Source organism: Antedon mediterranea, chromosome 2 (assembly GCF_964355755.1).
Source record: "Antedon mediterranea chromosome 2, ecAntMedi1.1, whole genome shotgun sequence".
In the NCBI taxonomy this organism is placed as follows: domain Eukaryota; kingdom Metazoa; phylum Echinodermata; class Crinoidea; order Comatulida; family Antedonidae; genus Antedon; species Antedon mediterranea.
This window is the reverse complement of record NC_092671.1, coordinates 39360947-39376664: the sequence shown is the minus strand read 5'-3', so window position 1 is coordinate 39376664 and position 15718 is coordinate 39360947. Positions and strand designations below refer to the sequence as shown.

General features: G+C 33.7%; 1 protein-coding gene across 1 annotated transcript; it reads left to right on the top strand.

The window, feature by feature from the left end:
- Positions 1-1396: 1396 nt before the first annotated feature.
- LOC140041076 (electrogenic aspartate/glutamate antiporter SLC25A12, mitochondrial-like) lies at positions 1397-15505 on the top strand. The gene is made up of 16 exons (XM_072087458.1): positions 1397-1710; positions 2148-2204; positions 2366-2511; positions 3176-3291; positions 4579-4718; positions 5608-5754; positions 6157-6295; positions 6609-6702; positions 7544-7695; positions 9895-10050; positions 10512-10645; positions 11159-11299; positions 11572-11710; positions 12365-12523; positions 12876-12966; positions 13508-15505. The coding sequence occupies exons 1-16, from the start codon at positions 1660-1662 to the stop codon at positions 13680-13682; spliced, it is 2037 nt and encodes a 678-aa protein (XP_071943559.1). The 5' UTR covers positions 1397-1659; the 3' UTR covers positions 13683-15505.
- The last annotated feature ends 213 nt before the right edge of the window (positions 15506-15718 follow it).

The window sequence follows — 15718 nt, the reverse complement described above, 5'->3', positions numbered from 1 at the left end:
TAAAAAAAAGTTCCACTTGACATTTACAATCCTCAAAATATCTCTCTTTCAAAATAAAAGAAAAACAATATTCATTATTTTCCATTAAAAAAAAATCCACTGGCGCCAAATTGGGTCCACTTGAGCACAGTGTATTAACATACGAAAAGATTGAAACTTGAGTGACTTTATTTCTATTTTATATCACTGCTCCCCTGGTACCAAATTGTGTCCACTTGAGCACAGTTTTTTATACGAAAAGATATTAAAATTTAGTAACTTTATTTCTATTTTATATCACTGTGCTCCCACTGGGGCCAAATTGGGTCCACTTGAACACATTGTATTAACATACGAAAAGATATTATTATATTATTTTTTTATTAAACCTTATTTTGTGAGGGTGACCCTAAAAACGTTGAGTTTTTTCTTTTGGGATTATACCGCATTTCTTAGTTTGGTGGGTAGCATAGATGAAGCTGTTCTTAAAAGTTTCAGTTTTAGGGAAAGGGACGACAAATTTCCTCCCACTGACACTTCGGGTACATCGATGATTTGGAATTCTGGCAAGACGCAGGGCAAGGTATTCCGGAGCAAGACCATTTGCAGACCTGTAGGCAAGGCAGCTCAGTTGTAGATGTATATGAAATCTTGGACTGAATGAAGATTTAAGGTGTTGTAAATGTTGGTGTTAGGGTTAGGGTGTGAGAAGATGAGCTTTAAGGATAATGCGAAGTGCTCTATTTTGAATGGTCTGTATTCGGTCAATATTCGATCTGATTCCCCAAACACTACATCAATAGTCAATGTGTGGGAGGATTATAGTGTTATAGAGGAGTATGGATATGTGTTTATTTACATGAAAAGAAAAAGATAAATTTGAATCAATGTGAATACCAAGATGTTTCTGTTTGTCAGTTTGTGATATGGGTATATACGAAACGATATTAAAAGTAGTGACTTTTATTTCTATTTTATATCACTGTGCTACCCTGGTGCTAAATTGGGTCCACTTGAGCAGTTACCGTAGTACTATTTCTATTATTGAAGTTAATAAAGGCATAAATGGCGCGCCGTAGAGAAGTAGAGAATGCTCCAGTCGTCAGAATGATGCTCTGAATATACCTCGTGTGTCGCAGTCGTGTCGCGCGTTTTTTAGTTTTTGTAAAAAAAGTTCATTGGCCACAGAGCGCGCCACCACACACCAGATCGAGGCTGTGTGATATACGATTTATATTATAAACATCACCGATACAATTTTAATTTTAAAAAAAACTAATATATGGATAACAGTTAAACGTTAAACTAATATGCTACCCAAATACGATATTTAATATACAAGTCCACGTAAAAATATACATTTTAATAAAATTAAAAAGAATATTTTAGTTTTGACCCTGGTCCTAATATGTCATGCAACTTATTCTACTGACAACCAATGAAAACGTAGTAATCTCATGAGTTATCCTAATATGGGAATAATGTTTCCAAATAAGGAAAGTTCTTCCAGGGGATGCCGGGTTGTTTTTGGTCTTTCGATCGCGACGAGCGAAGTAAAGTGAAGAAGACATTTCGACTCGTCCTTGGTTGTTTTTGTAGCGTATTGTCTGTTAAAATACTCATTTTTTCCAATACTTAGAGTCATTTTTTCTATTAACATTGTGATTGTAAAGAGCAAATATGACGTTGCTAGGTTTCCGGCAAGCATCGTGTTCTCCAGCTGAAAATACGGTAAGTCTGTTTGCTGTTGACCTGATGGGGCCTGCCCTGCTGGGCTGAGGTTGTGATCATCAACGAGAAAAACAGCTACCGTCCCAATAGGCCTAGGCCTAGCTTAAATAATAAATGAATAAAATATATGTTATTGTTCAGAATAAATAGAAAATTTGTTTCTAAGCCTACCTAGGCCTAGCTAGCTAATGTCGAGACAGCCGCATCGGATCAACCAAGATATTTTATTTATTATTTTAAATATTAAATAAACATTTTTAAATTTTATTTAATATTATTATTATTTTTATTATTTTGAATTATTATTTAATATTAATTAATTCTAGTTAGTGGGCCTACTAGACCCCCTAACTAATATGCCACTACTGGGCCTTGTTTGCAGCCTATAATATTAAATTTTTTTAAAGTTCAATATTGTTATTAATATTATTTCACAGGGACTGCATCTAATAAAACGGGCAGATCCAACATTACTGCGGCAAATATTTCACAAGGTAAGACATTTAGAATAACATTACGACTGCAATAAATTGGCGACATCTTTTTAAACAAAAATAAGATTAATTAAAACTTATTTATTCAGCAAAATTCAGTTTAGGTTGAAGTAGGAAAGGAACCAATTTTTTGCACCAAAAGTCAATTTTCCTTTTCTTAGTATGCAAGTATTGAAAGTGAAACGGGTGAAAGATTTATGACACAAGAAGATCTTATCCGTAATTATTTAGGATTGCAGCCTGAAAGAAACTACAACCCCGTCACAATGAAGCTGTTGGCGTCAGTTGTGGACCAGACTAAAGACGGGTACATTTCATTTTATTTTCCTTTCAAGCTTAAATTTTTTTTTTTAAAGACGAAAGGGAAAGTTTCTGACACATTTTAAGTGGCATTATGCAATTTCTTGAAGATTAAATAACTTCAACTTTTATTTATAAACAAAAAAATTACTATAAAATGTCTAATTTCAAATTAATAATCTGTGTGTTGGACTTAATTTAGTTAATTAATTAATATATGTACATTACTATACAGTCAGGGGGGAAATGGCAAAAGGCTTCCTACTTTCTAGGAGTTTTATGGGAAAAGTTCTCAGATAATTTTGTTAATTGACAAACTTAACTCGCTTTGTAACATGACCACAGCCATTTCCCACTAACTGTCTTAATTAAATTGGCAACATTTTATTTGCGCACTAACTGTTTCATTCAGGTGATTCTGAGCTTAGTTATATCATTTCAAAATAATTTTCAACAAATTTCAAAAACCTTCAATGTACCTATTCAATTTCAAATTAATTACTTTTTAGTCATTTCCACAATACAAACGATTGCCATCATTTCATGATTAATAATCTAAATGAAAATGAAAGTTAGCATAAATTTCAATCTCTTTACTTTATTCTCTGACCATTGAAACAGATGTATATTAGATGCTAAATACCTATTTTTGTAATGTTGTCTTTTAATAGGAAGGTATCGTTCATAGAGTTCCAAGCCTTTGAGGCCTTGCTCTGTTCACCAGATGCCTTACACATGGTTGCCTTCCAATTGTTTGATACCAACGGATCTGGATTTGTATCATTTGGTTAGTAAATTCTTTAACGATGTATTGTCCCCTAAAAACATGAAAAATGAAGATTAAGAAAATCAGACTTTAAATACGTTTTAATCAAGTTATTCACTTCTGTAAAAAAAAAAAAAAAAAAAAAAAAAATTAATATTTTACTTAAGCCCCTTTCTCACAGAGCTGTGTGCCTGGAATATACCATTACCATGCCGGTATGGTTTTCTGTGTCGTCTTGGCATCATACCAGCATCATGCCGTCATCGACATGACCTGCTTTAGACCTAGTAATATTCTAGGGATATTCCCCTCAATGCCAGACGGGCATTCTGTGAGAACGTAACACCGCTATATTCCGGGGTTATATTTAATTCCCCGTCGAGGCTTTGACACCTTGCGCGGTCAAGTGTATCACTTTGGCGCCAATTCAATTAACAATAACAATAATAATGTCGAACTGGAGGGATAATGAGATAAGAGAGCTGCTTAAAATAAAATAAGGGGACAAGAAGAAATTTGTAGCATAATCTATAGACATAGGCCATTCATAGCTCTTTGTTTGTTGGTGCCTGACCCTTCGTCGCCTTGCCTTGTAAATTGTACAGCCTTCTAAGGTGTTTTACAGATTGCTGATGACGGCTAATTAATTGCTGTACCTGTATAATATATGCACAATATACTGTACATAGCATGTATTGCATAAATATGCTATAAAGAAAGATAATAATCTGTGACTTATAATTTGCCGCCATATATCGCTAGACAAAAATAATAATAAAGGACGCCCTCAATAATTATTTTGTCAGATACTTTTTATTGGCCGAATATGCCCGACTCCTTTCTCACAGAAAGCCGGTATATACCGGTTATATTTCCGGCACAATAGTCCGATGAGAATGGGTATATGCCGGTAACGATACCGGCACGACGCCAGCATAATACAGGTATATTGCAGGCACATCTGTGAGAAGGGGGCTTAATTAAAAAGACGAAAGAAATGGTTCATTTTAACCAAACCATTGTCTGACAGACAATTTTTTTTTCAGGTAAATATTTTTTTTTTCGATCCAGTTTTTGGTCAAAGCCAATAGCTATTATGTGACAATGGCATATTTGAAAAAAAAATAGAAAAAAAAAATATATCTTTACAAAAACTCATGCATTCAATAAATGAATATTTGTAAAGTAATTTTATTAAGGTCATAATATTAAACTTGTAGACCTTTATAATGGATAAATTATGCCATTACCAGAATATGCACTTAAATTGATTTTAATATTTAAATAATTATCGATGATTTATTTCAGATGAATTTAAGAACGTGTTCAGTCAAATGGAGATCCATCAACGAATACCTTTCAACTTTGACTGTCCATTTGTAACTTATCATTTTGGTTCTAACAGAAAGACTCAACTCTCTTACTCAGAGTTCTCACACTTTTTAGTTGTAAGTACATAATCACACATTTGTAGATATATTCATTCAATAGTCCATTGAATTGGCTTTCATTTGGCTTTTTTATATGGTAAATTGACAAAAAATTTGCTCTTTAACAAAAACTGCTATTTGAAATACATTCTGTAAACCAGATATTTTAGCCCAAAATGTTTGAGGAAGTTCACTGTATCATTTATGTGTCTATTTCGTGCATAGCTTACCTGGATAAACCGACAATAGCCCTCTCTATCTGCAAGGAGAGTATACATTTACAATATGTCTTCATTAATGTGATTGTATTATCAGTGATGCAATTCTTGTAGTGGATCACAATACAAATAATTGAGCCCTCTGGGAAACCAGTCTTTGACTAAAGAGGTCATCCAGTATAAATAATTAATAACAAACAAACAAACAAACAAACATAATGAACATTATTAACCAAAATATAAACAACTGTGTTGATTTGTTTAAAACAAATACAATGAACAATTTTTTCAATTTTATACCACGTTGTATCTGTGCCTAATTTAAAATGTTGCTTGGCCTATTATGCAAACTATTTTATACTAAAAATCTGAATAAATAATAAATCTTTTTAAATAATAAATCTGTTTATTTAATGAATATTGACAGATGCTATATTCCTCCTTATTAATTTTAGTATGGTTTTGCTCTTTATCTCAAAGGTTAATTAACATTTGAAATGAATACTAAAATAGTAATATTACCAGATGGAACTAAATGATATTACATTGATTTTCTACCATGATGAAAGTACCATGCAATTTATCATTAAATGTGTTCCAATTGAATAATAATCTTTTTAGCCTAAATCTCTTTAAAGTTAATGTGTTTGCTCGTTTAATTCTATTGATCTGTTACGCTTCCTTGCCAGAACCTTCAAGAAGTGCACGCAAATCAGGCATTTCAGAAACTTGACACCAAAAAACAGGGTGTCATCAACGCATTAGAATTCCAGAAGGTGATGACTACAATAAGACGCCATATGCTAACGCCATACGTTGAAGAAAATCTGGTTAATGTATGTATTCCATATTTAGAAATCAAGAATAACTTATTTTACAAAATTGTAACTAATTTTAAGTGGAAAAAGCATGCCTTTTCTGCATAAGTCTATTTTGTGCCTAGCTTAACTGTATGAACCGACAATAGCCCTTTCTCCTCGAAGAGCGTAAAGTATAAATTTACATTTAACACCCCTCTCCACAAATGGTATAGTCCATGATGAACTACTGTATGCCCCCAGGTGGGAGCCTCCCCACAAACCATGAATGAGTAAATCACTGGGAATTTAATGATATATTCATGTCCACATAGCAATAATCTTTTGACTCTCAACTTTATATAGTGGAACAATAATTTCAATAATAATTTCTGTTCAAAATTACTATAGAACAATAATTGTTTAAAGATATCTTTTTAGGTTGCTGGTGGAGAAACAAAGCATTTAGTTAGTTATCCATATTTTTTGGCGTTCAATTCAATGTTGAAAGATGTGGAACTTATGAGAAGAATATACAACTCAATAGCCAAGTATGATCCAACTGTAGCAGTAACAAAAGGTACGGGGATATATTGAACAATTTATTTGTAGTCAACTCTAATTCTTATTCTTTATTGCCAAAAAACAAAAAAGCCCATGAAGTAAGTTTGCTAAAGCTCTGTCTACACTATCAAATTAGATTGACAAAAAAAGTGTGATGTGCCCAGATATGGTAGTGATATGCCCAAATATGATAATGATATGCCCAAATATGATAGTGATATGACATCATTATTGTCCACATATGAATGAGTACATATTTTTAATGTTTATATATATATATATTTATATGTATTTTTTTTATAAATGTTGCATTTTTTATACTTTTTTAGAGGAGTTTCTTCATGCCTCTCAAGTATTTCCTCAAGTTTCACCCTTAGAAGTAGAAATATTATTCCATCTTTGTACACAGGATAAATCAACAGGGTATGCTACTTTCACCAGGGACTTTACGAAACAGGACGGAGATTCTGTGTTCGCTAGAGCGTCAAATCATAAAGCCGTTTTATTAGTTACACACCCTTGCGCGAAGACGATCATTATCTCTAGTCAAACTTAAACGTAAAAATGCCAAATTTTTCGACTTCAAAAAGTTAAGATGACAACATTTCATGCTAAGCTCCGCCGACTTTGTTAAAGCTCATGCATAAATTAATCATGAGCACCGTCCTGTGGCTTCTCGTCCTGTTGCGTAAAGTCTCTACTATCAATCATTCTAAGGACTGAAAAAAAAGCAACAGAGCATAAACAAACATATACCTCTAAATAAATCATTGTGATAGCTTGCATGACTACACCAATTTCTAAATTTTGGGTGGAAGCGGAAGCTATCACAATGCTGAATGTTTTGTAGACATATGTAGATTTTTGTTACACTCTATGGCCTTGTAGTTTTAGTGTTGCGGCATGTAATCAAGTTAATATAGTGTCATGTCTATGTGATTCTATTAGAAGGACCATGTCAACTCAATTTAATAAGATACATGGAATGTCTTAAGCTCTGTCTACACTATCAAACTAGTTTGACAAACAAAGTGATGGTAGTGATATGCTTAAATAGGGTAGTGAAATGACATCATCATGTCCATATTTTTTGTCACATATAAAGTTTGATAGTGTAGACAGAGCTTTACACTGTATGAATCTACTTCTTGTAACCGTAATAATAATACCAGCTTTAGACATCCACAACTATATAAGTAAGAATTTCCAGCCTGCATATATGACTCTTTGATGGTATGGTTTTAATGGTATCGTTTGTGTCTAGGCGTATAAGAATGGGAGACATAGACAAGATAGCGCCAGGAGCTGACTTAGTCCGTCAACAAACAGAACAGCCAAAAACAGAAGTAGACAGAACCGTATTGGTACAGGTGGCTGAGTCTGTCTATAGGTTTGCCTTGGGTTCTGTTGCTGGGGGTAAGTATTTGGGTTTTTTTTGTCTCATTAAAATTTATTTAGAAAAATAAACATATTTGGAAAACTTACAACTAAAAGAAAATTGAATAGAGCCAATAACGTTTTTTAATTCTCAAAGTTAAAAATCAATGTCCTTCTCTACAGCAAACATTACAAAGATATTAATAAATATCATTGTATTATATCTGCCTGATAAATTTATCAAATTCAAATGCCCCCTTTGTGCCAGTAATGTGACAACTTTAACAAAATGTCATTGTCACATTGTATTTTAGTTATTTATTTATTGAAAAATATATTTATACAGGATAAAAATAAATACAGGTATAGATATTTCACCTGTTTTACATATGGTCCTGTTTTTTTTTAGGGGAATAGATTAAAAAACGTTCATGAAAAGACATTAAAAAACTTACAAAAACCCTGTATTGTTCCAACAAGCAGACATATATTGTATAGTATTTTATAACTCTGTTATTGAGATTGTTCTCACCTTTTCTTTCATCTGCCAGTCTATAATCTGAGGGTCAAGGAAACAAATTCCTTACAAAAAATGTCCTTTAAAAAAATTGTTAACATAGTTTCAAAGTAAAACAGGTTGTAACCTACGTAATCTATCTTCTTTTGTGATAGACAAATATTTAAAAAAAGTATGGCAATTTTAACCACACTATTTATAAGGAATTTGAAGTTTTGCCCCATGCTGTCTCTCATTATGATTTCGATCCAAGTCGGCCCTAAACCGTCTCGGCCAAAGTCAAGTCGGCCCCAAGTCAAGTCGGCCCCAAGTCAACTCGGCCTCAAGTCAACTCGGCCTCACGTCAACTCGGCCAAAAAATAATCGGTCAACTCGGCCCCGTTAAAGTATGGAATGCAAAAGGTGCAAAGGAAGGGGATTGATAAAATAATATTTCTTCACATTTTTTTACCTATGAATAATTCTGACTTCTAATGAATATTAATATTTAGACAATAATATATTTAGCAAAAAAAATAAGGATTTCACCATCTTTCCTTTATTTACGTTTAATAAAATTAACAAACAATTGATTAATAAGCTTCATACTATTATTAATGATTACAATATGATCAATTGGAAAATAAATAGGAACACATTTTGTAGACCCAATAATGATGATGACGTACGTGGGCGCGTATGTTCGTTCGTGCGTCAAAATTCAATAAACATGTCCGATATGCGAGGACATTTATTAGGTGTAATTAGATTGTTTGGTTGAATCATTGAGGTATTAAATAATGTTAACTCCATGGCTGAATCAAGCGTAGATTTCTTCATTGTATGTATTTGATTAGGCGAAAACATCTGAAACCAATTCGTAGCTGCACATTTGGCAGCTATTTCGATATCTACAACTGCTACGTGTTTTCGCTGACCGGGTGATTCCCCTCTTTTAAAAACGCAAATCATGGACAAAAACGATATGTACGATCATTTTTCTATGGCCAAATGGTGGAACCATGGAGCTATAATAAGCTCCATGGTGGAACGTAGGCCTACGTCTTCGATTTACTGTAATGTGGTACCTGCAGGTGTTTTGTAACACGCGGGTAGGCCTACTTTTTCTATTCATATCGGCAATGAGATCATTTTTTTATATGAGTATTTTTCTTATTTTTTTTTTAAAGAGTGGATAGTAATAATCATAATAATATTAAGCACTTATTGCGTTCCATACTTTATTGTGGCCGAGTTGACCGATTACTTTTTGGCCGAGTTGACGTGAGGCCGAGTTGACTTGAGGCCGAATTGACTTGAGGCCGAGTTGACTTGGGGCCGACTTGACGTGGGGCCGACTTGACTTGGGCCGAGACGGTTTGGGGCCGACTTGACCTGCACCCCTCATTATAGGTGTAAAACTTGCAAAAATAATTAATTTGTGCCATCAGACTTTTCAATAAATAACATTTTATAAATTTTAACTTTTTATTGTATTAACTTAAACATTTTAAAATTCTTAAGAGTTTTTTATTTGATGTAATTTGTACTTTTGATTGTAAGATGATGTAATCCTTTTCTTTCATTTTGTTAATTGCCCCATGAGGGATTAATAAAGATATACTGATACATAAACAGTACTGTACATTGTTTTAAATAGCAGACATAGAAGGTAATTGTGGATGTCCTTGTTAGTCACTTTCAGCAGATACGTAATTATGCTTTGTCTTTTTTGCTTTCAGCTACCGGTGCTACGGCCGTTTACCCAATAGATTTGGTGAAAACAAGGATGCAGAACCAGCGTGGTGGCTCAGTGGTGGGAGAGCTGATGTACAAGAACAGTATTGACTGCTTCACAAAGGTAGTCAGGTTTGAAGGAATATTTGGATTGTACAGAGGTAATTAGTAGTTGCACTCCCAGAAGGCCCAGTTATGATCAGTGGCTGTGTGTGTACACCGGCGTAACGCATTACTCGTCTCGAAGGATGTACTAGGTTCTTTAAAGTGCACATAAGCCAGATGTGTACAGTGGACCTACGGTTTATAGTCCTTATCCTACTTGTTCTACCACCATAACCATGGAGTGAGTGAGCCTCAAACCCTTGATGATGTTATGGCTACGTAATCACGGTTCCACTGTCTTAACTGCTCGGCCACGCACTCACTGTTTTTCCTTCAAGGCTGGGGTTCAAATCTAGTAGTAATAAGATTTTTCTCGTAACCACTAAATTATATTGAAGTTTAAAGAGCAGTGTTTTAATTTATTCTACTGTCTACCATGTTTAATACTACAGGTACTGTATTTTTAAGAATTGTTTCAAATCCTTGTAAATTGTCATATATTTTTTTCTTTTTTCAGGTCTATTGCCACAAATTGTAGGTGTAGCCCCAGAGAAGGCCATAAAGCTAACAATGAACGATTTGGTACGAGATAAAGTGCGCAATAAAGATGGATCACTGCCCCTTTGGGGTGAAATCTTAGCTGGTGGTTGTGTAAGTACATGTTTCATCAATCTTTAACATTTTAATATTGTGTGCCTAAGAATTGTTGCCATGGTAAATCTTATAGATTTTAAAATATAAAAGAAATTAAAATGAATACATCTGATTTTTTTGTTTAAAATGTATATGCAAGATTGTACTGAAATCTACAAAATGTAATAATTTTATTTAATGTTAAATTTTATATGCATCTAACAGCGAGCAAAAACTTGCCAATTACAGGATGGATAAACTATTATATATTTTACCGTCATTATAAACTAAGTCTCATTTGAGGCTAAGGGAGTGGAGTTGAAAGAGTTGCGAGCTACAATCCTGACACTAGGTCAGGATTGAACCTTGACACTAGGTCAGGATTGAACCTTGACACTAGGTCAGGATTGAACCTTGACACTAGGTCAGGATTGAACCTTGGAAATTGGTATTGGAGAGCAAGCATGTTAACCACCAAGCTACAGCTCCAATTGTTACTGCAACCTCTATTATCTATTTCTTTTATCATAGGCTGGAGGCTCTCAAGTTATGTTCACTAACCCGCTAGAAATTGTTAAGATCCGATTGCAAGTAGCAGGTGAGATTGCTGGTGGCCCACGAGTGAGTGCAATCAACGTCATCAAAGATCTTGGCATATTTGGTCTTTACAAGGTAATATTAATTTTTTAATTATTTTCTGGTTGATTATTTAGGGAATTACATTTCTAAAGCTCTGTTTACACTATCAAACTAGTTTGACAAAAAAGTGTGATGTGCCCAAATATGGTAGTGATATGCCCAAATATGGTAGTGTCCAATGACATCATCATGTCAATGGGCACATCACATTGTTTTGTCACATAAAGTTTGATAGTGTAGACAGAGCTTTAGGGAGCCTGTGCTTGTTTATTTAACTCTGTTATATCTTTACTTGCCTTTCCTAGGGAGCTCGTGCTTGTTTTCTGCGTGATATACCTTTCTCTGCATTGTATTTTACCTCATATGCACATTTTAAAAAATACTTTGCTGATGAGAATGGTCACAATAGTCCTTTGTCATTGCTAACGGCAGCTACAATCTCAGGTAAGTTATAACAATCACATTATAATAATATTTGCATATGTTAAAGCTTTATCTACACTATCAAACTATAGTGTGATGTGCCCATATGGTAGTGATATGCCCAAATATGGTAGTCATATGATATCATCATGCCCATATATGGGCACATCACATTTTGTTGTCACATAAAGTTTGATAGTGTGGACAGGGCTTTAGAGATAGCCTTAATAGGAACATTTTCACTGTGTTTAATTCTGTTATTATTATATTATTAATACGAATGAGTGAGTGAGTGGCCGAGCATTTAAGACAGTGGAACCGTACTTACGTAGCCATTACATCGGCATGGGTTCGAGGCTCACTCACTCCATGGTTCTGGTAGTAGAACGAGTCTTCTCGGATAAGGACTATAAACCGTAGGTCCAGTGAACACATCTAGCTCGTGTGCACTTTAAAGAACCTAGTACATCTTTCGAGACAAGTAGGGGGTTACCCCGGTGTACTAGTACATCACAGCCACTGATCACCAACTGGGCCCTCTGGGAGACCAGTCTTTGACTGAAGAGGTTACCCAGTATAAATATATATTTCAATTCAATAATAATACTAATACATTTGTTTTAAAAATAAAGCTATTTTCATTAATATTAAATGTCATGTTACTTCTTTATGCAGGTGCACCAGCAGCTTCTCTTGTAACACCAGCAGATGTGATCAAGACGAGGCTGCAGGTGGTGGCACGTAGTGGCCAGACAACCTATGCCGGTGTCTTTGACTGTGCAAGAAAGATTTGGGCAGAAGAGGGTGGAACTGCATTCTGGAAAGGTGCCGGTGGTAAGTAATCCATGGGATAGTAAATGTATACTTAAGATTTGTTAACTTAATTAAAGCTCTGTCTACACTATCAAACTTTATGTGGCAAAAGAATGTGATGTGCCCATATATGGACATAATGATGTCATATCACTACCATATTTGGGCACATCACACTTTTTGTCAAACTAGTAGGACTAGTTATTGTTAACTATGAAAAAATATCATGTGACGATGTTCTTTTTTGTTGATCCAGTAAATTCAAATAAAAATAAAGACTTTTTTTTCATCTATTGAATCAACAGAAAAGCACGTCACTTGTAAACTATTATTCACTTTTTTTAAAAATTGTGCATTTTGTTTATTTTTGCAGCTCGTGTGTGTCGTTCATCACCTCAGTTTGGTGTGACTTTACTCACGTATGAATTACTGCAAAGATATCTTCCTGTTGACTTTGGTGGAAAGTAAGTACTACTAATTGATATACCTACAATATTGTTGAAATGTTTGAGGATAACCAGTGTGCAAGTGTGGATGATGTACACTATTCATGTCGTACCGCTGCCTTTAAAGTGTGGTTCCCACTAGTGACGCGGCGTAACGCAACCTACGAAAACTAAGAAACTGACCTTCCAATAATTGTTTGCCCCCGTCTGCGTGAAATCAAACCTGCCTATTATGAGTCAACATTAGTGAGTTAGTGACCTGGTGCACTCTGCGAACTTTTGAGTATGTACTGTACTATGTTTTCCAGTGTTCTTTTGCCTTGCGTTGTTGCATGAAATCAAACTGATTTTATTTCCCATAGCAATGTTTGCAGCACTGTTGCGTTGTCGGTTCGCACTTGTGATTATGCAATACAGCACTTTGTGTCGTTGCATTGCGTTCTAGTGGAAACCATGCTTTAATGACGCTTTTTTTAAAAAGAAAATTAGATAGTAAAATAATATTCGTGACAATATCAGACATAGCAAATAAACATTCGTTCTTTCTTTTTCTTTTCAGTCAACCAGAAGGCTCAAAAACATCAAAATCTATGCATCTTGCAGACCTTCCACCTGTTAACCCAGAACATATTGGTGGCTTAAGATTAGCTGTGGCAACATTTACTGGTGTAGAATCCAAATTTGGTCTATTTTTACCAAAATTTAGAAATCCAATCGCAAAAGTAGAAAGTTAGCCAAAAAATAAACCATAGAATTCTAAAATCTGAAATATGTTGCCTTTATACTGTTATAGGAAAAAAGTCTTTTAGTAAAACAACCATTTTAAAAATAGCAATATAGATACTAATGTGGTAGTCTGCTTAATACTCATCCAGCGTTAAAACAGAATGTAAAGCTCTGTCTACACTATCAAACTAGTTTGACAACAATTGTGATTTGCCCAAATATGGTAGTGATATGCTTAAATATGGTAGTGATATGACATCATCATATCCATATGGGCACATCACGTAAAGTTTGATAATGTAGACAGAGCTTAAGTAATAGATTAGTATTCCAACCGTATATTATCAAAGTACTTTCATACAATGTGTGTAAGTAAGCAACCGTTAAATTATTAGAGTAACCTCTTTGAATTGTTGTTACATTCTTAAGTAAATTATTTCAAAGCTAAAATATACTATATAAAGTACCTTAAAATGTTAGTACACTCTGAATATAAAGCTCTGTCAACACTATCAAACTTTAGGTGACAACAAAATGTGATGTGACAACAAAATGTGATGTGCCAATATATGGACATGATGATGTCATATCACTACCATATTTAGGCACATCACACTTTTTTTGTAGACAGAGATTTAGGTAAATTATTTCAAAGCTATTACAATATATGTACTATGTAAACATGGTACCTTAAAATGTTAGTACACCCTGAATATAAACTGTGCCTACACTATGAAAAAATTGTGATGTGCCCATATATGGACATGATGATGTCATATCACTACCATATTTAGGCACATCACACTTTTTTTGTAGACAGAGATTTAAGTAAATTATTTCAAAGCTATTACAATATATGTACTATGTAAACATGGTACCTTAAAATGTTAGTACACCCTGAATATAAACTGTGCCTACACTATGAAAAAATTGTGATGTGCCCATATATGGACATGATGATGTCATATCACTACCATATTTAGGCACATCACACTTTTTTTGTAGACAGAGATTTAAGTAAATTATTTCAAAGCTATTACAATATATGTACTATGTAAACATGGTACCTTAAAATGTTAGTACACCCTGAATATAAACTGTGCCTACACTATGAAAAAAATTGTGATGTGCCCATATATGGACATGATGATGTCATATTACTACCATATTTGGGCATATCACTACTATATTTGGGCATATCAAAATCTAACCATGCAAACAAACTATGAAGCATATAAAAATGTACAACTTTGCTGTTTGCTATTTGTGTGTGTAATAATATACCACCGATATTTGTATTAGGAAATAAATTAAACATTGGCATATTGTCATTGTGTGATGATATCTAGGTGTAATATGGATTGTTTCTATGCTGTGTGTATGCTGCATATAAATATAAATACATTGATATAAATCAAACGGTCATTTGTAGTGGTTTCTGTTTCCGGTCATTCTATTGGATACATTTTACTAATATGCACACAGTTGTATTAAACGACGTGACAAGGGTTGCTTCTGGGGTGCTTTTTTTTAACTTATGCAGCTAACATGTTCTTTTTGTTTTGTTTACTCTACAAATTAATAATTCAATTAAAAATGATTACTTAATGTTTAATCTTCAATATTCTATTTGTGGAAGAGGTATAATAAAATTAATATCTAATCCTAAACAAGGTTTAAACAATTATTGTTTATTCAGCAAGTTTCTTATGGGTCACCAAGCAATCTAAAAAGGTCATAAAAATATTTAAAAGATAATATTGTATTTATGTGATTTCGTCATATTTGATTGAATATAGGGAATTTTTATTGCATATGAAATTTAATTTGCAGTGAAAGATGTTTTTATTAAATTAGAATGAATGTTTCCACAACACAGTGATTATAAATTATTTAAATAAATCACTATTTTGAGAAAAAAATGCGTATTCAATGTTCTTTGATTGTTTTAGTGGTATTTTAAAACTTATTAATTTATTTCTTTATAAAAGTTATCCAAGATCATCAGAGATATATTTTCATCATAGAGGGCGCTAGACATGCA